The sequence below is a fragment of the Schistocerca americana genome, chromosome 7 (genome assembly GCF_021461395.2).
Source record: "Schistocerca americana isolate TAMUIC-IGC-003095 chromosome 7, iqSchAmer2.1, whole genome shotgun sequence".
Classification (NCBI taxonomy): Eukaryota; Metazoa; Arthropoda; class Insecta; order Orthoptera; family Acrididae; genus Schistocerca; species Schistocerca americana.
The window spans coordinates 361,300,999-361,328,887 of NC_060125.1; the positions used below are offsets into that span (position 1 = coordinate 361,300,999).

At 39.1% G+C, this 27,889-nt stretch overlaps 1 protein-coding gene across 3 annotated transcripts in view; it reads left to right on the forward strand.

Annotated features, from left to right (window-relative positions):
• Window positions 1-27,235, forward strand: part of LOC124621883 (importin-11) — a 174,016-nt gene extending 146,781 nt beyond the window's left edge. For all 3 annotated transcript variants that reach the window (XM_047147352.1, XM_047147351.1, XM_047147353.1), the window contains exons 17-20: window positions 9,122-9,279; window positions 9,408-9,500; window positions 22,224-22,374; window positions 25,324-27,235. In XM_047147352.1, the coding sequence (XP_047003308.1) occupies window positions 9,122-9,279; window positions 9,408-9,500; window positions 22,224-22,374; window positions 25,324-25,428 (507 nt within the window). In that variant the 3' untranslated portion in view covers window positions 25,429-27,235. The remainder of the gene's footprint in view (window positions 1-9,121; window positions 9,280-9,407; window positions 9,501-22,223; window positions 22,375-25,323) is intronic.
• The last annotated feature ends 654 nt before the right edge of the window (window positions 27,236-27,889 follow it).

Consider the following 27,889-nt stretch of genomic DNA (forward strand, 5'->3'; position numbering starts at 1 on the left):
TTTATTTATTTTGCAGCTCAATAAATAAGTTAGCAAGGATGAAATCTAAAGTTGTAGTTGAATGAAAGAGAGAGAGTAGGAGGTGTAGCAGTTAAGAGGGTGGTTATGAAACTTCCAGGGCATCACAAATTTATTCTCAGTGATTTAAAAGATATGCAACATGAATTAACAATACTTGCAATTCGAAATGCCCATCACTTGAAAATAGCATTATATACATGCCCACCATTTTCCTTCACACACATTTCAAGTCTTTTGCAGAAGGTAGGCATCACAACTTGCAGGACTGGCACTGGAATTCAATTAAGTTCCTCCTGAATTTGATCCTTCAGTTCCTGGGCAGTGTGTGAGGCTCACACCAGAAGAGAGATTTCAAATGACCCCAAAGGAAGAAATTGCATGCTGGAACTCGAGGGATCTTGAATGCTAGGAAAAGTCTGTTCTGGGAGTGAGATAACCAGGGAGGGTGTTATGTGGCACGTTAATGGAATGATGCAAGGTATGGCATGCGGGGGGGGGGGGGGGGGGGGCAAAGTTGTTGTTGTTGTTGTTGTTGTTGTTGTTGTGGTCTTCAGTCCTGAGAGTGGTTTGATGCAGCTCTCCATGCTACTCTATCCTGTGCAAGCTTTTTCATCTCCCAGTACCTACTGCAACCTACATCCTTCTGAATCTGCTTAGTGTATTCATCTCTTGGTCTCCCTCTACGATTTTTACCCTCCACCTGCCCTCCAATACTAAATTGGTGATCCCTTGATGCCTCAGAACATGTCCTACCAACTGATCCCTTCTTCTGGTCAAGTTGTGCCACAAACTTCTCTTCTCCCCAATCCTATTCAATACATCCTCATTAGTTATGTGATCTACCCATCTAATCTTCAGCATTCTTCTGTAGCACCACATTTCGAAAGCTTCTATTCTCTTCTTGTCCAAACTATTTATCGTCCATGTTTCACTTCCATACATGGCTACACTCCATACGAATACTTTCAGAAATGACTTCCTGACACTTAAATCAATACTGGATGTTAACAAATTTCTCTTCTTCAGAAACGCTTTCCTTGCCATTGCCAGCCTATGTTTTATATCCTCTCCACTTCGACCACAATCTGTTATTTTGCTCCCCAAATAGCAAAACTCCTTTACTACTTTAAGTGCCTCATTTCCTAATCTAATTCCCTCAGCATCACCCGAATTAATTAGACTACATTCCATTATCCTTGTTTTGCTTTTGTTGATGTTCATCTTATATCCTCCTTTCAAGACACTGTGCATTCCATTCAACTGTTCTTCCAAGTCCTTTGCTGTCTCTGACAGAATTACAATGTCATCGGCGAACCTCAAAGTTTTTATTTCTTCTCCATGAATTTTAATACCTACTCCGAATTTTTCTTTTGTTTCCTTTACTGCTTGCTCAATATACAGATTGAACAACATCGGGGAGAGGCTACAACCCTGTCTTACTCCCTTCCCAACCACTGCTTCCCTTTCATGTCCCTCAACTCTTATAACTGCCATCTGGTTTCTGTACAAATTGTAAATAGCCTTTCACTCCCTGTATTTTACCCCTGGCACCTTTAGAATTTGAAAGAGAGTATTCCAGTCAACATTGTCAAAAGCTTTCTCTAAGTCTACAAATGCTAGAAACGTAGGTTTGCCTTTCCTTAATCTTTCTTCTAAGATGAGTCGTAAGGTCAGTATTGCCTCACGTGTTCCAGTGTTTCTACGGAATCCAAACTGATCTTCCCCGAGGTTGGCTTCTACTAGTTTTTCCATTCGTCTGTAAAGAATTCGTGTTAGTATTTTGCAGCTGTGACTTATTAAACTGATAGTTCGGTAATTTTCACATCTGTCAACACCTGCTTTCTTTGGGATTGGAATTATTATATTCTTCTTGAAGTCTGAGGGTATTTCGCCTGTTTCATACATCTTGCTCACCAGATGGTAGAGTTTTGTCAGGACTGGCTCTTCCACGGCCGTCAGTAGTTCCAATGGAATGTTGCCTACTCCGGGGGCATTGTTTCGACTCAGGTCTTTCAGTGCTCTGTCAAACTCTTCACGCAGTATCATATCTCCCATTTCATCTTCATCTACATCCTCTTCCATTTCCATAATATTGTCCTCAAGTACATCACCCTTGTATAGACCCTCTATATACTCGTTCCACCTTTCTGCTTTCCCTTCTTTGCTTAGAACTGGGTTTCCATCTGAGCTCTTGATATTAATACAAGTCGTTCTCTTATCTCCAAAGGTCTCTTTAATTTTCCTGTAAGCAGTATCTATCTTATCCCTAGTGAGATAGGCCTCTACATCCTTACATTTGTCCTCTAGCCATCCCTGCTTAGCCATTTTGCACTTCCTGTCGATCTCATTTTTGAGACGTTTGTATTCCTTTTTGCCTGCTTCACGTACTGCATTTTTATATTTTCTCCTTTCATCAATTAAATTCAATATTTCTTCTGTTACCCAAGGATTTCTACTAGCCCTCGTCTTTTTACCTACTTGATCCTCTGCTGCCTTCACTACTTCATCCCTCAAAGCTACCCATTCTTCTTCTACTGTATTTATTTCCCCCATTCCTGTCAATTGCTCCCTTATGCTCTCCCTGAATCTCTGTACAACCTCTGGTTCTTTTAGTTTATCCAGGTCCCATCTCCTTAAAGACAGTCGATGTGTCTTAAATGTTCCGGAGTTCCAGAAACAAGTAGAGGGTTTTGCAAAATTTTAAGTGATTGTCTCTGCAAAACTTTACATAAATTTGAGACTGCATTGAACGTATCGTCTAAAATCACTAAACCTACAATTAAATTGGAATTCGTCATTTCTAACAAAATTCCTCCAGCTAAACTTGTTAAATCCACGCTGTCCTTGTGTATATGTTCACATGCTATTATAATGGACTTGTAGGTTAGGAAAATAGCATATACTGTGCGATAGGTACTTAACCATCAGATGTCAACAGCTTCGGGTATTTTTAAAACAGGTTGCTCTAAAGCACACTGAATTTCATGCAAAACATTTTCTCGTTTGGAAGAACCATGAAAAAGTATGTAAATGTCTTTAACAACATGTAATGTGCGTTTTATAATGGGGTGTTTATTCCTAGAGTTGATGGCAGCAATTGACAAAACGTGTGCTCTACATTCAATGTATGGCAGCTTATGGCCCTTCCTCTCTGACAACTGAGTGTGGACTCTGAGATAGAACCACTAAAATTAGCAGCACCGTCGAAAGAACAAGATAATAAAGGAAGTCTTCCGAAGTAAGAGTGATTTCTGGTGTGCAGCAGGGGAGTGTCATAGGACCGTTGCTATTCACAATATACGTAAATGACCTTGTGGATAACATCAGAAGTTGACTGAGGCTTTTTGCGGATGATGCTATGGTATATCGAGAAGTTGTAACAATGGAAAATTGTACTGAAATGCAGGAGGATCTGCAACGAATTGACGCATGGTGCAGGGAGTGGCAATTGAATCTCAATGCAGACAATTGTAATGTGCTGCGAATACACAGAAAGAAAGATTCTTTATCATTTAGCTACAATATAGCAGGTCAGCAGCTGAAAGCTGTTAATTCCATAAATTATCTGGGAGTAGGCATTAGGAGTGAATAAAAATGGAATGATCATATAAAGTTGATTGTCAGTAAAGCAGATGCCAGACTGAGATTCATTGGAAGAATCCTAAGGAAATGCAATCTGAAAACAAAGGAAGTAGGTTACAGTAAACTTGTTCGCCCACCGCTTGAATACTTCTCACCGGTGTGGGATCCGTACCAGATAGGGTTGATGGAAAAGATAGAGAAGATCCAACGGAGAGCAGCGATCTTCGTTACAAGATCATTTAGTAATCGCGAAAGCGTTACGGAGATGATAGATAAACTCCAGTGGAAGACTCTGCAAGAGAGACACTCAGTAGCTCGGTACAGGCTTTTGTTGAAGTTTCGAGAAGAAACCTTCACCGAGGGTCAAGCAATATATTGCTCCCTCCTACATATATCTTGTGAAGAGACCATGAGTATAAAATCAGAGAAATTAGAGCCCACACAGAGGCATACCGACAATCTTTCTTTCCATGGACAATACGAGGCTGGAATAGAAGGGAGAACCGATAGAGGTACTCAAAGTACCCTCCGCCACACACCGTCAGGTGGCTTGCAGAGTGTGGATGTAGATAATAATCTGTCGTAAGAAAATTTTCTTGTTTTTAGTTCAGTACCAATTGCTGTAAATATGGATTCAGCTGAAGTGCTTTTCAACTCAACGAGACGTAAAAACCTTTCCTTCACTTCAAACGATGGAGACGGTGCAACATATCTAACTACTGAAGACAGTTCACTTTGGTTGGAAACATTTGTAGATACATCTGCCATTATGAAAAATATTTGTCATATTGAAGTGTTTCGTCTTGAAAGTCTAAAGACTCTCCCAAACAAGTCAACAATTATGATGCAGTATATTTACTAAGATATGTGGACCTTTCACTCTGAAATTTTAACCACTTTTCAAGATTAGTGTCGCTTTTCAGTACTACCTTACCAATTAGAGGTTCATATTTTGTTATGTGGGGTATTTCTTCCTTACTAAGGAAATACAGACTTCGAATTAACAATGACAGTGCTTGGCGGTTTAAAGCGTTTTCATTTTCATTTTGTTTAAATATCTGTGTGTGAATTGGAGTGTTAACCACTGTAACCTACAATTTTCTAGTGCAACGGCTCTTGCATGTTTTTCTGAGTTGGCGTGCTTTTCTAGTTTTCTCGTGCTTCTGGTAGCTTTTCTAAATTTAGTGAAAGGTATAGAAATGAACACTCCTCATGTTTTTTGTAGAGCTTCGATATCATTTTTTAAACGTATTTCACACAATTTGCGGAAAGCCCCACCCCGCTGTGATCAAAGTACAACCAATTGTACTTACATTCCCATTTTTGCTGATACTTAATCTCGCGATCAATACTTTGTTTAGAATTGCAATTTACGGATGGGCCAGAAATAGCACATTTATCGTTTGAAAACTGTGGAAGGGAAACTGAAGACTTGGTAGACCTATGCAGTTCATCGTCACAATCACTAGCACTGCTTTCAGTAGACTCACACTTGTCTTTGTCTTTTGCCATACACTGTCTTTTATTAGAAAAGAAAGAAATTAAAGTTTGTTGTTTCGACATTGTATTTCGGCACTAACACTTCTTTTTATGTTATAAAGTGACGAAGACTGCATATAGTACACTACATAATCACATCACACTTCCATAGTAACCTGTTGACTGACTGTTACAACCTTACAACAGTTTCAACAATGCGTTGAGTTTTTATACAACAATGAAAGCTTAGATTATACTCGTAGAGCAGTGTTGCCAAACTTCCCACTCATGGTGGAATCTACCGCTTCTTTAGGCAAAAATTTTGTATCCCCATTGACTCTGCGAAAATCATTGTCAAGTGTGAACAAATATTTGGTTTGAGCCTTGGGCTCATCGATCAGGAAAAATCTATGTGGCTATTAAATCTTGGAACTATTCCCAGTAATGCAATAAAAAATTAAAACAATCTTTTATAATGTCAGATGCTACTTCCAATTCCGTAGCAATACCCGGGGACGTGTTTTGCGACATCAGGTTTATTCTAGGGGCAAATAAAGTATAGATACGAGTGGCGGATAACAATAAAGTTCGCAGCGAGGGTGGGCTGCGTAGCTAAGGGTTTAGCTTACACGTTAGGCCAATTGGAGGTACGGTGAGGGAAGACATGAGAAAGGAAAGGCTGACTTATTCCACAATCTGCATTGCCAATACACCTTGCAACACTTAGCTTTACTGCACACTTATTATACAACAACTGCTAATTTGTTGGTGTTGGCAATGATAATGATAATAATAGTAATAATAATAATAACCCCATGGAGGCCCGGGAAAAGAATAGGCCTCCGGTATGTTCTGTCAGTCATAAAAAGCGACGAAAAGAACAAACCACTAATAGGGCTAACCCCCCTTTTAGTGTGATTACTTGGTTCAGGACAGAACTAAAGAAGCCTCGGACAAGCGCCGTCATGGTCGGGGATGACGCTTGAACCCTATGCCCGCCCACAATGGTAACGACACTGCTAGCCAACTGGAAAGTAATTTAAATCCAAGTAGAGGTGTTTTGCAGGATATGCTTCCTGCAACTACCCTAGAAGGAAAACAAAGACAGAGGATGAGATGGTCAGATGAAGTTAATCGACACCTCATGTTCTGCTATTACCAAGCAACAAACCTAGGAACCAACACAACTGGACACAGATCACAAGTATACACAACATTTATTACCAGATAACCAAAATTAAAATTTTTAACAGAACAACGACTAGCTGATCAGATCCGTGTAATAATCAAAAATAACAGGATACCCCAGTCAGAATTAGAAAACATCAAACAACAAGTACAACAAATACTGGAACAAAATAATGTGTAATCAGAAGAAGAAGAAAATACAGTAATGGACTCAAACATCCCAGAGCAAACAAAGAAAGACCAACACGCATCAATTAAACAATCAGAGGAAAACAAAATCTTAAGACAGCAACCAGAACAAGCACAAATAGAACACGAAGTGACACACATGTTGTTGAGGTTCTGGAGGAAGGTGAATAAGGTGTCCTCACCTTCAATCCACATAGCAAAGATGTCATCAGTGAATCTGAACCAGGTGAGGGGTTTAGAATTCTGTTGGAACCTTAACAACTTCTCCCCTATTTGCTTCATCTGGTCCTACTCAACCCAACAAGCCACCTTCCTAGATGTTGACCTTCACCTCGAAGGTGGCTACATCAGTACCTCTGTCCATATCAAACCTACTAACCACCAGCAATACGTCCACTTCGACACTTGGCACCCATTCCATACCAAGAAGTCCCTTCCGTACAGCCTAGCCACCCGTGGTCATCGCATCTGCAGTGACGAACAGTCCTTCTCTAAATATACCAAGGGTCTCACTGAAGCCTTCACTGACCGTAATTATCCTCCCATCCTTGTACAAAAACAAATCTCCCATGCCTTATCTTTCCAGTTTCTCACCACCTACCAAAGTCCCACTATCCAGTCACAGAGGAGCATTCCCCTCCTAACTCAGTACCATCCGGGACTGGAGCAACTGAATTACATTCTCTGCCAGGGTTCCGATTACCTCTCATCATACCCTGAAATGAGAAATGTCCGACCCACTATCCTTCCCACCCCTCCTACGGTGGTATTCCGCCGTCCACCGAACCTACACAATATACTCGTCCATCCTTACACAACCCCTGCTCCCAATCCCTTACCTCATGGCTCATACCCCTGTAATAGACCTAGATGCAAGACCTGTCCCATACATCCTCCTACCACCACCTACTCCAATCTGGTTACTAACACCACCTATCCTATCAAAGGCAGGGTTACCTGTGAAACCAGTCATGTGATTTACAAGCTAAACTGCAACCACTGTGCTGTGCTGCATTCTATGTAGGCATGACAACCAACAAGCTGTCTGTCCGCATGAATGGCCACTGACAAACTGTGGCAAAAAACGTGGACCACCCTGTTGCTGAACACGCTGCCAAACATGATACCCCTCATCTCAATGACTGTTTCACAGCCTGTGCCATATGGATCCTTCCCACCAACACCAGCTTTTCTGAATTGCGCAGGTGGGAACTTTCCCTACAATACATCCTACGTTCCAGTAACCCTCCTGGCCTAAACCTTAGTTAGTCACTGTCCTCACCCATCCAGCCCCTCTCTGTTCCCATTCCAGCACTACACAGCCATCATTTCACCGCCACACCCAGTCTTTTAATTCTTTTTATTTCTCTCCTTTCCACTACTTACCCCTTCCCCCCTCCACACCTTCTCTCCTGACGTCCGTCTAAACTGCAACAGTTCACTGTCCGCCACCCCCACCATACTAACCATCCCCCTCCCCGTCCCAGTCTCCTCCTTACCCCCACCCAGTCGCCACTCCCATCATGCACTGGTGCTGCTGCTGCTCGCGCCGTAGTTTCAGCTCTCTGAGACTGCAGACGTGTGTGCAAGCTGCGTTTGCGTGCGTGTGTGGTGTGTGGTGTGTGTGTGTGTGTGTGTGTGTGTGTGTACTGCTGACAAAGGCCTTAATGGCCGGAAGCTATGATTGTTGAATCTTTTTATTGTGGCTATCGCTATATGGTGAGTAGCAACTTTCCTTCTGTGGTATTATTTTTTTCTTTCTAAATTTGCATAGTGTATATGATGACGAATATCAAAATTATCAATTAAAACTGTAATCATACCATAAATGTATTGTATTGTACAACTTGGCAACAAAGGAGCAGGACATGTAATTTGATAGCCTCAGTAAATAAAAATAAATAAAAAAAAACATGGGACTGTTATTACACAAAAGGAACTGCCAAATTGACACTGCTGAAAAACAAAAGAACTGACAAAACTTTTCTGCAAGTTAAGAATTCAGACAATAATTTTTTGCTTTCTCAGAAACTTCATACAAGTAAGTAATGCTTGGTGCAAAATAAGTTAGGGTGAGCAGAGTGGAAACAATAAACAATGATTATGATAAGGGACCACTTGCCAGTCACTGATTTAATAAGTAGTGCATAGAAACATATAGCTAGTACATATATTTCAATATCTTAAGAGTTTTCATGCTTTTTATAAACACACACATGCTGTAGATTTAATTCACAGGTATTGAATCACTGGAATAAGGAAGATGAGTCCAAATCTCCTGTGCTAAATCACCAAAGCACTGTATATTGTTTTGCAGAGCTGGTTGAGTTAAAGCACTGTGTGTTACCTTTTAAACACATTATCTGTGTCATTTTCTCCTTAATGACCACGTTGTACTACACATACCTGTACACAATCCTATATAGCTGTTGACCATGACTTTTTGATATAACACAGCCTCTCTTCAAGAAGTATTACCTGAAAACACAGTCAGTCTCATGTATATTTGATAATGTAGTATGTATCATGTACACTAGGTAGTGTTAACAAGATCCTGCAAAGTATGTCTAAATGAGATGAACTATATGCCACATGGACATCAACAATATTTAGTTGCAGTTTAACTTTGTGCAGTTCTTAATTCACTTATGTGGCTGTCCAGGCAGTGACCAAAGTTGCTGATTCATTGAGGCAATCACAAGAGGCAGTTCTAGACAAAATGTTGGATGTGTGGCTGGACAAAATGGCACTAGTTACCCAACTGGAGCGTAGGAAGCTCTTGGGCCTGGCACTGGCGTCTTTGCTTACTGCAGGTTCTAGGTACATATTACTTTTTTTTCTACTTCATTTCAGTTAGTGTTCATCTTTCTGTTATAATTTGAGGCTCATGTTAAGTTTATGCCAAGCCACTAACTCTGATATATACATTTTTTCCTATGACTGTTTAGGTCAGTGCTTGACAGGTTCTGTGGTGTTCTGTTAAACATAACAGAAGCCCTAAATGATGTTATGAAAGTTGAAGATACGGGTAGACAAGTTGAGTGAGTATTATTTTTAGTCTGTTTTGTGAATAATCATTATTTTCATTTATATCAGGACATTAAATGTCTAACTATATCAACTAGTATTGTATTGAATATTTGAACAGATTGTTCATATCAGAATGAATAATATTATGAGTCTTGCTATTTCTGGAATTAAGAATCAAGGTAATTATACTCTTTCATAATAATAATAATAATAATAATAATAATATATTAAAAAGGAAAACATTTCCTATGTTCTGCAAAATTGCATTTATTTGGTCAAGAACCAGCTTTCGGCTTCTTATGCCATCTTCAGATAACAACTGAATTTCACAGACAGAGGTAAACATGTTGTGCGACAGATATTGTTTGTACAGAAGATACAAAAATGACCAATTGTTTACACAGGAAAATATTACAAAAATTACATTAACTAAAAAGGGGATAAACAAAGTCTTATACAAAGATACATACAACAAATGATGAGAAATAAAATGAATTTACACTTTTAATCTAGTATTTGGTCCCCCCTTCCCTCCCTGAGTGTTTAACTTCACATTCTACATGATATGGACAGTTTTCTGCTAAAAGTTATCAGGAAACATCAAATCTTATCTTATCAACTTATCTGATATTCACATAGCCTAATTGCCACAGCTCTGCCTGGTGGACCAATATACATTTTTCACACTGCTTGCAAATGATTTTATGCACACCAGTATGTGCCAAAGGTTGCATTTTGTCTTTACTATTGAATAAAATTTTTTGTATGTTATTGTATTATGAAAATGCGGGTCTGTAGTTGCAACACTTTATAATGTTTTTGTAAGATTGTCTGAAATGTTGCCAACATATGGAATTTTGCACCAGGGAAGTAGTGCAGTTGTATTCATTTTCTTTTTTCGTAGAATATTATCAATCAGGGCAGAACCATAGCCATTGCTGGAAGTGATTTGTTTGATGGTTTGTATTTCTGTTTGAGAGGGTGATTTGTATAATGGGACAGATATGAGGCAATTCACCACTGATTGGAAAGCTGCATGTTTGTTTGTGTGTGGATGCTGGGAGCTTGCAGGGATTGCTTTATCAGTAGCTATGTTTTCTCTGTAGTTGCTAAATGTGTTTTCTTGTACTAATATCTATATTGAAGTCTACAAAATACATAGAAGAGCCTCCTGGTTCCTTTGTAAACTGATTGTTCCTATGTTGAGAGTTTAAATGCTGTAGTAACGTATCTAAGTGTCCAGTGGTACTGGTCCACAAGCACAACACTTCTGTTTGCAACATTCAGTTGTCACTTGAAGATAGCCTGAAAAGCCAAAAGCGAGTTCATGACCAAATAAATATAATTTTGCAGAATATTAGGAAGTGTTTTCCTTTTTCATATTATTATCATGTTCTGCCAAGCACTGATGGAAAATTCACTTAGTGTTATATCTTATACAGATTGTGGAATTTGCTAAATGACATAGTGCTGCACAGAAACATAAAGACAAAGTTTTACTTTCAGACCCACTGAGAAAAGGAAATAATAAATGAGAGAAGTATGAAAAGAAATAAATTAAATCCATTCATAACTTTGCAAGAAAATTTAGAGAAATATTGGTAACACCACATAAAAATTTTCCCCCCGTGATTGTTGTTAAATGAATTTCATTTTGTTGTATTTCCATTTTCAAATATGCACAACTCCTCACAGTGCCCATGCCTTCTGCATAGTTCATGAACTAAACAATTTAGACATACAGCATTGTAATCATAATGTTGCTGGTATCAGACTCTAAGGCATAACAACAGGCAAAATACAGTAACCAGTATGAGTTGTTGCAGGAAGCCAAACAGTAGCCCATAGTACAAAAGCATGTAACTGTTGTCTGTTCAAAATATTCTGGGTTAATTCTTAGGAAGTTCAAATTTTAAAATTATGAGACAGAATTGCTTTCCGGCACTTATCTTCAGGAGGTGAAAGTTTTAGCGCTGCCAATGAGACAAATATGAAAATACACTAAACTTTTCTAGATTTTGGACCTATTAGTTCATTTCCTGGGGAGGAAAGAGGGACAAGTCGTGGAAAGTTAACAAACAAGGACAGATTACTCAGAGCCCAGGATGTGGTGAGGATGAGAGGAGACAAATATGAAACGTGAGGCATCAAAAAGAGTTGGTCAGAGATAGGACATTTGTGACTTCTGGACCAGTTACAGTCCAGAGACAATGACAAAGTGAAAATTAAAGCTGGATTACATGGATTAAGAAGAAGAGAAATGAAACTAATAGTGCAATTTAGAACTAAGAGGAAAAGGATGTTGGGGGACAGGAGGCAAAATTAAAATGTGAAAGCAGTAAAGAAGGTAATGAAAGAGAGAAGAGGAGGTGGATGGAGGGTGTACGTTATCAAAAGATGGGTCCACGATGGTGTCAGAATGTAAAGGATATGTTGAAGGGTAGTTTCCCATCTCTGAAGTTGAGGAAAACTTGTACCAGTTGAGAGAATCCAAATAGCCCTTCTGGTGTAGCAGCTGTAGAGAATATTCAGCAACTGGGTACTGGATTTCCACAAAGTGAACTGTTCTTCCTGAGATCTTGCGAGTTTTCTCACCATTATGGATTAATGGTATTCTTTCGCTTGTTCAGCACATGATTGATTATTTATTCTGTGCCCAGTCATTCGTTGCCCTGCTTTTGGTGTTCGATTATAGCGGTAGGGCTGGAGTAGGTGATAGTGATCCTGTGTGTAGCACGATTTATAGTTTGAGTGATTGCAAGGATAGGCACCTGGGGGTAGAGATAATTGTGTGGAAATTTCATACAGTTTGACAAAGATGTTACGGAGGTTGAAGATAACAGAAATTCCCAGTGGGATGCCACGGGGCAGATAATCAGGAAGAGAGTAATGCATTAAGGCATTCAAGGCCTGGGTGATAAGGGAGGGGCTTTTGTGTTTTTTGGAAATGGGGCCTTTATCAGTCAGAGTGTGATAAGCTGGAACAGTTTGGGAGATTTGTTTGTGAATAAGATCTGTGTGGTATTTGCAGGAGATGAAAGCGTAAGAAAGGTTGTTGGTGTAGATGTTGAGGGATTCCATAGTGGAGCAGATGTTTGCTGTGAAGGCATGGACTGTAGAGAATGGACCATTTAAAGCGTAGGTTAGTAATTGTTGCATATTAGTTGGTTTTATATGGACTGACATGTAATGTAGGCTTCAGTTAGGTGGGGGTCAACTTTATGGAAGCCTTTGTTGGATCTCCATCTACATCCATACCCTGCAAAACACTGAAGTGAAATGCATGGCAGAGACTATTTCCCATTGTATAGTTATTTGGGTCATTTCCCATTCCAGTTGTGTGTGAAGAATGGTTCCTTAAACACCTGTATGTCCACTGTAGTCTGATTTTGTCTAAGTGATCCCTATGGGAGAAATATGTAAACTACTCTTTGGAAAAAGTGAAACATCAAGAGTGAGAGACATGATCACAATGAAATTTATTCCACCAATTAGGGGCATGACAGTACAAAAATAATAATCATTACAGACCTGTACATGCACAGTCACTGTATGAATTCAGTACAGAGTAGTGCCACCACATGCTGGAATCACAGCCACTAGATGTCGTTGCATGGAATCAAAGAGCGCCTGAGTATACTGCTAGGGAATACTCTGCGCCAGCTTTTGTAGACACGTCCACAAAGCATCATATGTCACTGCAGGAGGAACTGAATGGACAAGTATGTAGTGATACATCCTATTCCTTGAATGAAAGGAATCATGTCCATAATTACATATATCAGAGAAAAGATGTTTGTGACTGAAAGTAGCCGATAAGTAGTGAGCATCCCTCTATGGAGGTGTTTTAAATCGTAGGTGCTGATACCAGAGCTAACGATCCAGTGACTGTACAGAGGTGGACAACAAGGAGTTCCATGGAGTGGACAGTGCAGAAGAAAGCGTTCCATGAAATCTAAGAATGTGGAATGTCAAAGATAATAAACATATTGTAATTGTTAATTTTCAAGTTGAATATCAGATCTGTTATGTATGTAGTACAGAGAGGCAGTGTACGAGTTGATAGCTGTCTCCTCTTGTCATGTATTTAGTTTAATATTGAAGACAATAGAAGATGGTGAATTGAATCTCACTTATTATTTATGTTGTGAAGTGAATGAGAACAAGAAGTTAATGTTCTTCAGCTTTATTTGCAGCCTGGAGGGAGGCAAAGTCTGAGCAAAGTTGGAGGAAGAAGGTACATGGATTCAGGGCACAGTCTAGCTGGACCCTGATTAATAATACTTAATGGTGACCGAATATTCAGTAAACAACATTCATTGTATATAAAAAGTGTGTTCAGGTGGCAAATTATTTAAGTGTTTGGTGCATGAGGTGAAGTATAACAAACTACCAGGCAGCCCAAGCCAAACTGAAACACTTCAGATTGCTGACTGACTGTATTCCAGACATATTTGATGGGCACCATGACAGCCAAACAGGCAGACCAAGGAAGCAGTGGTACTCATCGTGCTTAGAAAGAGACTTGCACATTCCTCACCACATGCAGCTGTGTATTGTCCAGCTGAAATATGATATGTGGAACGGCCTACATGAGGTTCAGTGCGTCGGGCTGTAAAATCTCCCTGATGTAGCAGTAACTGTTCAGATTGCCTACAACAAGTAGGAGGCGAGATTGCATCTTGTAGGGAATGGTGGCCCTGACCATCACACTTGATGTTTGTCCGCTATGTCCTCAGCAGTGCAGTCTGCCTGACTACATTCACCACAGCTGCACCGATGCGTTTATCATTGTAGGACAAGTTGAAGCTGTACTCATCTAAAGACACTACATTTTGCCACTAACCATGTGAGTGTCAGCATTCACGTGCCCACTGCAGTCTGCGACATTAGTGGATTCTGGTCAATGGAAGCTGACACAATTGCCTGCATGCCACCAGTCCTGCCCACAAAAGATGGCAAGGAACCATTGATGCAGACATGTCCAATTCTGTAGCAGTGTTTCAGTGTCGCGCCAACATTATAGACGAAGCTGTTCTGTCCATTACAGCCAAGTGGACAACATGGCAGTCATCCTGTGCTGTGGTCACCATTGTGTCATCCAGTACCCTCTTGGCACTGTGTATGGACTTCTTCTTTCCACTGGTTCCGCATACTTCTCACTGCTGAAGTACCTTGTACGAGCCGCAGTCTAACAAATTACAGCCCCACTTCCCATGGGACCAATCATTCTGTCCGTTTCAAATGCACTCACTTGCCAATATTTTACCATGTGATGTTGGTGAGGCATAGTGGCATTTGATTACATGTTTCTACCTCGTGTGATGGCTCCGCACCAACTGAATGTTGCTTAACACTGGCCTGACCTGCCCTGTGCAGTCTCACAAAATAGGGCAGTGTCGGGCCTAGGTGTACGACAAGTTTGTACTGTTTAAATCACTTGTTATGGTTTCCCTGTTCTACACGTCCTCTTATCGTGGCATGTTGTAGACCATTTCTTCTGAGTGTTTCACATTTTACATGCATTAGTGTACATTCCTAGATTCGTCACTTGTAGGTAGTGAAATATCACTTGTGAGTAGTGAAATGGACCAAGTGAATTTGAGTCGTGGAGAGGGGTTAAGCTGCTGCATGAATAGTTGCAGTTCTTTAACAAACTACATACCACAAAGTAGGCATTGATAAATTTGTACCAAGCCAGGAAGCCCAGCTTCAGGCCTAGAGGACTCTCTCTTCCATGTGCCCTTGAAAAAGTTGGCATAATATGGGATCTATTCTGGCACTCATTGCAGTCGGGGGGGGGGGGGGGGGGGGGAGGATTTTGTTTGCATGTTTGGTGCTCAAAGGTGCAGATGGCAGAGGTGACAGACTATTTTTCAGGAATGTTTTCAGATAGCATTTGGGAGAGATAGTGTTCTAAGGCTGAGAGGCCACGTTTATGTGGGATGTTTTTGTAGAGTGACATTACATTGATAGTGACAAAGTGTTTTCTCGATGAGAGTTGACTGAAGACATTCCAGGAAGTGGTTGGTGCCTTGTTTTTGTAAGGTAGGAGACTTTGTGTGATGGGTTGAGGTTCTAGTTCAACAGGACTGAGGTACAGTCAGTGGGAGCTTTTGATGTCACCTTTTATTGAATGACCAGAATGGTTATTTTTGTGTGATTTTGAAAGCACGTAGAAGGGGGGGGGGGTGCATTTATCAGTGGGAAGTTCTAAAGCTTTTCTGCAGTTCCATCTGGGTGGAAGGAATGGGGGCCATTAGGGAACAGTTTTGAGTTTTGTCTGTTGAGGTGACAGAAAACTGACAATGCCTTCCCCACCTCATACTCCTCACAGTCAAATATCAGAGTAGTGGAATCTTGGCCCACAGAGAGAATGATGAAAGAGCATTCTGCCTTCAAATCATGGATAACTCAGGGCTCAACTTGAGAAAGGTTTGGGGTTTCAGTGATATTTTTCCAGGAAGATTAATTGGGAGAAGATGATTGGGGGGAGAAGAGGATTGAATGGTGAAGTGGTGTTTCCAATTAAGATTGTGGGTACAGATGAATTAAGAAGAGGTGATTGAATTTGGATGGGTGACTTGAAAGTTAGGCCTTTTAAAAGAACAGATTTCTTAGGATAGGAAAGGTATATCAATCAGAGGTTTAAAACTGAACGAGGACTAGGTGTGAGGTTTTGGAGTTGGATTATTGGCTAGAAGATGAGCTTGGTTTGGAAGGCTAGGATGAGCTTGGAGGGGAGGGGAGGGGAAGGGAGGGGAGGGGGGGGAGGTTGTTGGTGATAATGCAGTGGATGGTGGTTGTTGTGGGAGATAGACACAACTTTGGGGTATTTGGCCTACAGTCTGAATAGCTTCTGTAGGCAGTGTAAAGTGTTTTCTCAAAGTTTACAGCTATCTTCAAAGAGTACATTGTGTATGCTATACATACATGGACTGAAAGATGGAAAATTTTAAACAGAGACAGCGGCTGTTGGGATTGTTGGTTTAAAGATGCACTTTATTGTAAAGGACAGGATTGGTAAGCAGTAGGACCAGTTTTTTTGAAACCATCTGTATGGTGATGTAGGGTAAGGTCCCAGCCAATTGCCCTTGTGGGCCATCGTTTGCAAATAATCTATGAACAAAACTGTGGAATTTTACATCATGCCCTCCAGCTTTAAAAAAAGGAATTTTATCCTGATTGATTGCATCATGTAATGGTTAAGGTACTGTTCTCAGATGCAAAAGGTTGTGGGTTTGAATCTCATCAGGTACTTCCAATTTTTTTATTTTTAAATCTTAGATCATTTAAATCTTAGATCATTATTTCCTTTCAATTATTTGAATTAAGTGTAATTTTTTACATCTGTGCTTAGCAAGTCATTTTAATCACAATATCAATTTTTTTAAATTTCTCTCATTTTTTCTTTCTATCATTCTTTCTCCACTTGGAAGTCCTACGTATGTCAGTGTCATTATTTTTAGTTTATCTAATGTAATATTTTAAACATTTGAAAATACTGATCTATTGGATTAAAAACAAAAGACGAAATAACCTTTTTATATTGACCATGCAATGGGTGTCAGAAACGTATCTTTCAATACAAGGTGTACATGTTTTTGGATGGTTATCACATACAAACATTTAAAGCATAAATTCTTTTTGCACTATGGACAAAATAACATAGATGAAGATTTAAACCAAAGAATGGATTATTATGTAAAATCAAGAATCGAAATAATACATAAAAATAATTAAAATCGCATGAACAAAGTTTCCAAGGGGCAAAAAAAATAATAGGAAGGAAAAATGATGTGACAAAGGAATAGAAATAAAAATATTAAAAAAAGTCATTTTGAGAAATATTTAAAAATAAAACGTTTCGTAACACCTGACAGTATTTAAACCCGCAGCCTTTTGCATGTGAAGACAGTACTTTAACCATTGCACTGTGCAGCCAGTCAGGATAACATTTATTTTGTAAAGCTGTAGAGCATCACTCAAAATTCAAAAAAAAAAAAAAAAAAAATCATATATTACTCACCAGCTAGTTCCCACCAGGGTGAATAGCTGCAGGGTGTGATACATGGGACCTTAACCTATATCACCATGTAGAAAATTACAGAAATTTGAGCCCCCCACTGGGGCCTCTCCTTGTAAGAATTAATTAGTCTGAAATTTGAGAAGAGATTGGTGGAAAGATGGGTTGCAGCAAGAGCTGGTGACCTTTAATGTGAGGCCCTTGGGATCAATACCAAAGGTTAAGCAAGAGTGGGGGTAATGTATATGGAACAGTTGGCCTCTATAGTAAGAGCATTTTTGTGGAAGGAATGTAAGTATCGAGGTACATGTTAGGGAAAATCATGAGTGCGATGAAAAAAATGATTGACGTGGACTGTTGAAAGTAATAGTTCAAGGAGGAAAAAGAAAAGAGTGGAGTTTTTTTGTACACAGGCCAGCAATTCTGTCTCATAATCTTACACTTTCATATAGAGAAATTTGCTTCTGAAAGAAAGTTTAGGACTTCGTTCTTTTTGGGCCGTCCAATGTTACTCCAATTCTGGCTAAAACACTTCTCATTATGAGAGATTCATCATAGTATGAGATTGATGTAGTTTTTGCATTGGAATACTTAAAAGCTTTGAACCCTCGTATCTCTTGCACCAATGAAGTCCATTAGAGGATATGTATTGCAGATTCACCTGGATTTCAAACTTGATAAAAACTTGGATGTTAAATAATATTTTCCAACACACTGATGGAAACCGTGTAACAGCAGATGTACTTTTCATAAGCATTTTCAAAGATGTTCACACACGACTGTTTTCGACCAACCTGACTGACAAAACAGCAACTTTTACAGATTTTGTGTCATTACATTGGCCAAACTGTGACTGGCTTCAAATGCTTTGCGCTGCTCAACATACATCCTGTCTTAACAACATATGTTCTTTGGCCTATTGTCAAAAACAATTACATTTACTGATTTATAATGAAAAGTTAATGATTTACAACAAACTGTTAGCACAGTTTTAAAGACAATAATTTTTTTTCCCCCAGTGGGAAAATTTGATTATGAAGGTACAGTAACAATACCCATCATAAAAACATTAGCTACATCTTGATTTCACATTGGATTTTATGCCCAATATTAATTGAGGTACAGTACGAAATGCCAAAACAGAATCTCGGGTTATAGTTCTGTATGATAATGTCATAGTAACAAAATGACTGAAAATCAATAGTGTGTACATCAGAATGTTCAAGAATCATTAATGAAAAATTTAATTACAACTTTTGAAATACAGAAAAAGATTATCAGGGTGATAAAAAAAAGCTAAATGTAAGGATTCCTGTAGACCCCTTTTTAAAACTCTGAAAATATTGTGACTGCCTTGCTTGTATATAGACGAAATACTAATTTTCACAAAAGGGAGCATCTTAAAAAAGGAAAATCTCTTCAAACACAACTGTGATATACACACATATGAAACTAGGCAGAAGATGAACCTACAAAGGAACACAGTAAATACAAACTTGTGCAAAAGAGGAGTGTATCATTCTGGAGCTATGTTATATAACCATATGCCTTCTTACTTAAAATGCATACCAACATTAAATGCATTTAAAATAAAGTTAAAACAGTTCTTGTTTGACCACTGCTTCTATTCTTTGGTTGAGTATATGGAACATCATAATAAGTAAACCTCATTTACCAAATTGCACTAATTGTCAATTCATAATATAGTTTACATTGTGCTTATCATGTCATCTCACTTAATAACTGCTATTATCACATGTAGAAGCAATACAGTACACCAACCTGCATTATTATGCATTTTTATTATGTCAACAATGTAGTCAAGATGACTACTGTATTGTAAACTAACTGGGTTTACCACTGTCCTATATCACATGTACAAACAATGTACGAAACTGATTCTTGAACCAATAAATAAATAGATCTAATTGGTTTTTCATTATTGGCATGATACATTAAGTGCACAAGTCACATTAAATACGTCAGATGACTGATAAATGATCCAAAAGTCTGTTTTTAGGTAAGTTTGAAAAATATTAATTTTGATATTTAATTGTTGGTTTAATTACAACATAGTATTTCTTCTAGCATTTCTGTGGGAATGTAATAGTGCAATCACAAGAATGAAATTACAGATTTTGCTGAAATTTACAACAGTATGGTAATTCATATCGTCAGGTTTTCTAACTAACTATAACTTTCTGTTAATTACATTAAATTATCTGAAATAATGTTGATTTGGTATATTAGTGAACCATACAGTTTAATATGCTGATATAAATTAAGAAAAACCATACTTTCTAACTTTTGTCCATTACACATTGGGGATTGGGTAAGTTACAACTGCCAAACTTTTAGTGATATTGAAGAATTCATGAACTACCCTATAACTAGTTCTATTACAACTGGTAACTTTAGATGGTGGCTATGTTGCAGATCCCAGTTGTAAATTCATGGCAGTCAAGTAAGTAAAATGTGAAGTAGTTCCATCAAAGAAACGGTGACTGTTACTGCAAGAAATTGTCATGGCACATTTTGCAACTGTTGCAAGAATAAAATTGACACTTCTGTGACATAAGTTTTCTGCTGTCAAGCCATAATGTGACTTTCATTGTCTTTTCAGCAATTCAAATTTCTATGTCAGCATCCACTTTCATCTGATTGGGACAAATGCTGCTGAATGTTCCAAATTGTCCACTGTATCAGTTACAGATTTTTATTTAACCTTTTATTTAACTTTTTATTTAACCTTCTCCCCAAATCTCTGCCTGTGTATTTGGTTTTCTAGTGTACATCAGTTGAGGATCTCATAAATGAAGACTAGCCACTGTAATTCCAAAGAATATTGGGGAATTTAGTAACATATTTTGCCTCATCCATTATCCTAGGTCATTGCAGAGATCTTGTATACTGTCATATTCATCATTAATCTCTTCAACATTTTCCAACCTCCAGCAAGTCTGGTTACAACAGAGACTTCTCAATTTTCATTTTTCTTCCCATCATCTCTTCCAGTCCACTTTTGTCCATTCACCCTTAATTTTAAAACTCCTTTTTCTCTTCTCTTTGCAATTATTTATTGCTTGGTCTTCCTCTTGACCTTCTACTCCCTACTTTCATTCCAGACAGCACTATGGTCTGTTTGTTATAACAGACCAGCTTAAGTGTGGCCGTTGTCAATGATAGCAAGCCTAATCTCTCATAGGTTTGAAAACACAATAACATCACTACAGCACCTGTGTCGACCTGTTGCTGGGCCATTTGAGGAAAAACACTTAATTCAATAAACAACTTGGGAGAAGTCGCAAGCATTGGAGCCCCACAGTCCTTGATCTGCTCTGCATTGTGTCCAAATGATTTACCACCACCAATGCCGCTTCCTCATGCAAGATATCTGTCACTTAGTGGGCACATCTTGTGACACTTCTGCCACATCACCTAACTCTTCAATTTAGTCACCTACTGCCCGAGAAACTTCATGAAATTGTGCTGTTTGCAAAACTTCTGCCAAGGGTGTTTTTCACAGAATAAAGCCTTCTAGCGCACTTCCTTGTCCGGAGCTAAACAGATAATTACATTGCACACCATAGTGTCTGCATAAGAGTCTTTATGAGCATCAGTAATGAACTGACACATATGGCTAAGGCTGTGAAGTTCAGCTGCCCGGGTGCTGTATGACAGTTTTGGTTTCTTGCTGCATCAGTACAATTCAGCTCACACCACTGTAACGTGGGGTGGTTTGCGATGGTAATTGGACAATAAACTGCAAGTGCGATCAAAAGTGAGAGCTGCTGACTCTTGTAAAGGGGCAAGCTGACACAATAATTGACAGGCCTTAGGTAGAATCCACACGAGAGGAAGAAGGCTTTGCACAAATTCGAGTCTGTCACACCGAAAGCCAAAAAATGCTGTCTGAAACTTTTTTGTAGGGATCCCAATCCTTGACTGTGTGGATGGACCAGTGGAACGGTACCCTATCTGTTAACAGAAGCCAACAAAGTGGTCACATCCATAGTAAGTTGTTCAATTAGGGTTGGCAGCATGGCATCCATAATAAATAAACCTGATGAAACTTCACTTACAGATTGCACATGCCGAAACCATCCCATTCTCATCACCAATCATTTAGTAACCAGGTACTACACAAGACTGGTACAAGTAACACAAATAGGGCTTTCTTCATGAAGTTATGAACAATAATGGAAATCACTCTCTCATAGATCCCCACTTAACAAGACACGGTACACTGATGTGAACAGTACAACTGGAGAACATAAAAGAATGTCAGTTAGCACTGCTCTGTGCATATATATGCATGAGTTGCCAGCAGACTATGCAGCGGAGACTGCGTTGCGCACATGCCTTCCACAGGCTGCTTCCAACAATGGCCGGCCTACACTTAGACAGTTGGTGGCCAATTCACACACACACACACACACACACACACACACACACACACATACACGTTTGGTGACACGACACTCGGGGCACTCACACTCACATGCACTGGTGGTGGGATACCGCAAATACAGTTTTGTTTTAAGCCCTATTTCAACAAATAGTGTTTATCTCTCTGGCAGGTTGAGCATTTTAAATTCCGAAGCTAAGAGCACAACTCTTTGGCATTAAACTCTGTTGTTACAGTGTAACCGTGAAAGCCAGCCATGTCTGTCAAGCGTTTTGTACTGAATGTCTGTCTTGTTTCAAGCTCTTTACTGCTGTCGGAGCAATCGAGCCCTACCCCAATTATTCAAGATGATGATGTGGACTACGAATCTGAACATGACCATCGACGCAAGCAGTTGGCAGCCCATGACCCTGTGCATACTGTCTCACTCAGGGACTACATCCAGATGCAGGTTTGTAGGCAGTCAGTATGTTTGTAGTAGATGTAGTAATTAATAAAGTTAGAAAACACACTCATGCATGTACGCACCCCTCCCCCCCTCCTCACGACCACTAAAAAAAAACACACACACACACACACACACACACACACACACACACACACACACACACACACACAGAGAGAGAGAGAGAGAGAGAGAGAGAGAGAGAGAGAGAGAGAGGAAATATGGGTATTGGTACAGAAGCAGCAAGGAGGCTTAGAGCAGAAGGGTTGCGAGGACTTTCTAGGCTAGAGGGAACGTTTCCACCTTCATAGTTCGAAGGAGCTAAGGGGTAAATCTAATGACACAAGTACTAAAATAGCTGTTGAAGTCATTGATATTTTGGTGTGCAGCATATTCAGCATCGGGATGGTAAAGTTTACAGTTAGTCATAGTTCGTCAGTGGCCATTGTTACTGATAGATGAATGGGTAGTTGTCATCCCCTCGCAGAACACTGCTCAGTGATTGCTGTGCATCTTGTATATGATGTGGCTGCTTTCAGAAGTGGCCCTTCTTTTACGGAACAGGAAATTCCTGTTACTATACTCTGGTGGGAGGTGGTGGCTGATTGTATCACACAGGTGTTGCACCTCTTATTATCCAAGCGAGGTGAGCGCAGTGGTCAGCACTCTGGACTCGCATTCAGGATGGTTCAAACCCACATTTGACCATCCTGATTTAGGTTTTCAGTGAGTATATCAAAATCACTTCAGCCAAATGCCGGGATGATTCCATTGAAAGGGCACAGCAGACTTCCTTCCCCAGCCTTCCCTAATCCAACGGGAACGATGACCCCACTGTTTGGTCCCCTTCCTCAAATCAGCCAACCATCTGTATCATCAGCAGGGGAATGATTTATGATGCAGGATTGGAAGTAGAATTTGCATAGAATTGATGAAGATATTGTATAGGCTGGGCAGATGATGGGAGTACTACTTTGTGCGATGAGGGTAGCAGTTTGCGTAGAATCCTTCATTCAGTGCAAGTTGTAGCCAAAGGATGTGATCTAGCATTTTAAGGCCAGGGTGATAATTAGTGGTCTATACAGATGAGAAAAATATTATCTGCATGTGCGCAGTATTTGCAAGTCTTTCATCTGCATCCACAAATATTACATATGCAACCACTTTTAACCCATTCAGTACATTGGAGTGCTGATGGTAGGCTCAGACCGGGCCTGAATATTCATCTGCTGAAGTCAAAACTCATAATGTAAATTCCATTAACCAACAATGTTGAAAACGTTAGGTCCACAACTTAATACACTCTAGCCTATCATATTTTTGATGTGTTCCATATGTTACAGCTTTCTTGTCAGAGTTAACAAAATGGATTTTGTGAAATTTTCTGTGGAACTTTACATCACAATTGGGATGCCAACCAAAGTCATGTTAAAAGTTGTCACATATTGTGTATTGTTTAAAGTTAGTCTTATTATCTACCAAATGTACATTAATTCACTATGATGCTGAATTATATTAAAATGCTAAACTTCTCACTGTAATAAGCATTGCATTGAGTACTTGTAAAACAGGTTATGTGTGATAAAGAATATTATTATATTCACTGATTTTCTACCAAACATTGTGTTGGATGTGGTACACAAACAGGAGTTAGTCCTTCTAATCATGATTCCAGTGGCTGGAGTAACTTATAAGAGCCTTCACGAAGCTTTGTGGCAGTTTTTGTTGTGCAAGTGACCTCTGTTAATGTAAATGGAACAGGAAAAATTCAGATGGAAGGCAGCTATAGGTATGATGACAATGGGATGCATGCATAATTTTTCACAGAACTAGGAAGAAGGGCATGTCGTCATCTTTAGCTGTTTCGCATGTCAACAACTCCTCTATCCTTCCCAACAAACTGTAGATTGAAGCCAGTGAGTGGTACTCCACACCAAATGGGTAATAGTAGTGACTTAAAACATAAATTATTATCCTATATAATGCATGTTGTGACTTGACAAGACAGCCAAGCCAGTAGGAGGTGAAGCCGAAAGGCACGCGTTTAAGCTCACGCAGGCTGGCGTGAGGTCTGGAACAGGTAAAGGAAGTTATAGTAGCAAAGAACATACGTAGCTGCGGGAATACTTAACTTTAATCCATAATTGGTGAACATATGTCTGACGGTACATGCATCAAAGATAAATAGCAAATGATAATGGCGCCTTGCTAGGTCGTAGCAAATGACGTAGCTGAAGACTATGCTAACTATCGTCTCCACAAATGAGAGCGTAATTTGTCAGTGAACCATCGCTAGCAAAGTCGGCTGTACAACTGGGGCGAGTGCTAGGACGTGTCTCTAGACCTGCCATGTGGCGGCGCTCGGTCTGCAATCACTGACAGTGGCGACACTCGGGTCCGACGTATACTAACGGACCGCGGCCGATTTAAAGGCTACCACCTAGCAGGTGTGGTGTCTGGTGGTGACACCACAATGCAGATAGATAAATCTTTTAATATTGTCTCTGTCCTTTAACATTTATTCACAAACTATATATTATATGATTATCTGCCGTTATACATTGGGATGATTGCATCCTTGCAGACCGCTACTAAGAAGGGTATTGATGATAAGTGATTGGTTCACCATGGTGATTATTTGGTGCCACACAAACAGATGACACAAAAAGCAAGTCTGTGGACCAGTTAGGCAGGATATTGTCTGTCTCCAGACCAAACAAGGTGGAGCTGTTGTTAAGACTTGAGACTCGCATTCTGGAGAATTGAGTTTCAAAGCCCTATACCTGTGATTTTCATATTGGGATAAGATATAGCCAATTTCCATACTGATTCTGAGCCTTTGCTCCATTTCCATTTACTTCATTATCGACAGGACATGAAAACTTAATCTCATTTTTGCTTATACACTCCAAAAAGTTTGATCCCTTGTATACTTACCTCATTTATTGTTGATAGCTGACAGAACTGACACGCCAAATTGGGTCAGCGCAAATGGAGCAACTGAAACATACTGTTGATGTAGAGACAATGGAGCAAGCTCTGGAGTACATCTCACTGTAAGACTGATTATGGAAGGTGAAGGCTACAAGAAGGTGGACCTGACGCAGGAGGTAGATGACGGAACAATCTGTCAAACCGCCCAGCTGACTGACCTCGCATTTGGAATGTTTTGTCAGAGGATGCGTTGTTATGCTAATGTTATGAATACTCTTCTGATGTTACTCTATTTTTATATTTCACCATCATTGATATACCTTTGTTTGAGCTGTGAAAGTGTAAAACACTTTAATAACAGTTTTTATTTGTAAAAGTAACTTATTCTGTCACATCAGTGTACTGTGGTTTTCATTCAACCTGTTCCCTTTAATATGTCATTGTATTTGAGACCTCAGTACAGTTAATCAGTTCAGTATAAAATTTACATGGAAACGAAATTCTTCAGGAAAGAATTTTTTTAAATAATTATGTATATTGCATATACAGGTACCATTTTAGTTGATATTTATTTCAAATTTTTGTGTACTGTATCTGGAAACAAGCCCCATGCTTTGTGTGTATAAATAGTGTGAATGGGCAGAATTTTTGACATATAAGCAGTAATTTGGCTGTTGTGAGAAAGTTTCACAAACTGACGTAGCTTACTTGAGTTTCATCTGAATGAATTGTGCCTAAATTTGTCAGCAAAGGATAACTATCTGCTAGTTTTTGAAAAAATTATTCATCTGGCTGTTCTGATTTATGCTGGATTTGAAAATTACAGTTTTATTATTCACACTGAAAATATTATTACAGTGTGTCTTTCTGATAGTTGTAAAATTTGTATTCAGTTTCTCATCAACAGCAATATATTTCATGATGAGTTACAGTTAGTGTTTGTTACGTTTGAATAATCCACTAACTTTTTGTATATGTTTGAACAGTATTTTCTGAATAATGCTTGTCATAATTATTGACATATAACACCTGTAAATTATAAACATATTTCTATTGTTATTTTGTCATATTCCTTGTTATTGTTGTAAGCTGTAAAATATTTTATGTATTGTGAGACCAGCATAATACATATGAAAGTAACATTTTTCTGAAGCAGTATGAGAGACATTAAAGTACTGCTATAGTCTCTAAATATTTCTTTGTGTTTGAGCCACACCACTGCCATAAAAGAAAACATACCAGCTGGTTACTGGCATGCCTGAAAAATGTAGTGGCATTGCTGAAACATCACATTACTTGTTAATTAATGGAATTAATCTATTGGTGCTACAATATTGATGAAATGGGAGTGAAGTGAACAAAAATATTTATGGTGCTTTTTATATTAGACAATATGCAAGATAAATTGTTAAAAAAAACTGTAGGCTGAAGTTTTAAGACTCTGCTGTAGTGTCACCCCTTTACACATGGATTATGTCCAAATAGTTCTGCAAGAAAGAGAAATTTAGATACCTTAGATTACATTTTCTTACTTTGAAGTCAACCATTACCAGTTCCTAGTTTACAGAAATAGATCAATCTGTCAGCCATATACAGGCGGAGGTCAAAAGAAAAAAAAAAGAAATAAAATTAAAAATACAATATGCAACATTGATATCCAGCCCAGTAGTTTCCATAAAAAAAGAGTATAATGGTTCATAAATTGAACTACTAAACCCTTTATTGAAGGACTTTTTCATGGCAAATTCTGACATGCAAAATTTTACCTGTCAACACAATAGTTGGAGGTAACTCCATTCAGCCCTCCTTTTAATTTAATGTACGTAAAAATTTAAGAAAGGTATGGATTTTAGTAAACAGAAAGCCTCTGATTTACATTCATAAGCAGTTGAATTACACTCTCCTAGGTAGTAGCATCATTCTGGAGGGGGGGGGGGGGGGGAATCCGGGAGAGGTGCATAATGGATTGCCTTGCTGATGGTACAGGTCACATTTACTGGTGTGATGTGGTATAACAAATGGATGTTCATGATTAGATATGTTCCTGTGTTATTTACCAGTGTGAGTTGATAGCAGATGTATCAAGAACTCTGATTCACCCTGTATAAACTTCAGCCTTACAGCCTATTTGAAAGTCAGCCCAGGTGCAAGTAAGACGTATCACCTTATGTGGTTTTCAGCTTACTAATGCACTGCTATTAGCATATACCAACATGTATAGAAAACCTGTTGTCAAGTCCTTTCCATTTGCTGGACAATACACCAACCCATTGCTCCTGAATTGCCAGAGGGACACTCCATAGCTACACATTGCCTCCATGTCACCTGAGCTCAAATCTGTTGAGCTCGTGTGACATCACTAAGGAAATGTATGTGCTTTGGGCTAAGCTCCCAACAAACTCTTAAGAGTTACATGATTTATGGATCAGTGTGGCTTGCTGGCTCATGGAAGCCATGTTACAATGCAATGATGGCATCATCACTACAAAAGTGGGTGCCATATTTTGTTAGGGTGGTATGTCTAGTTCAATTGCTCATGGATGTAATTCATAGAAATTTGGTATTAAAGTGACTGTAACACACACTT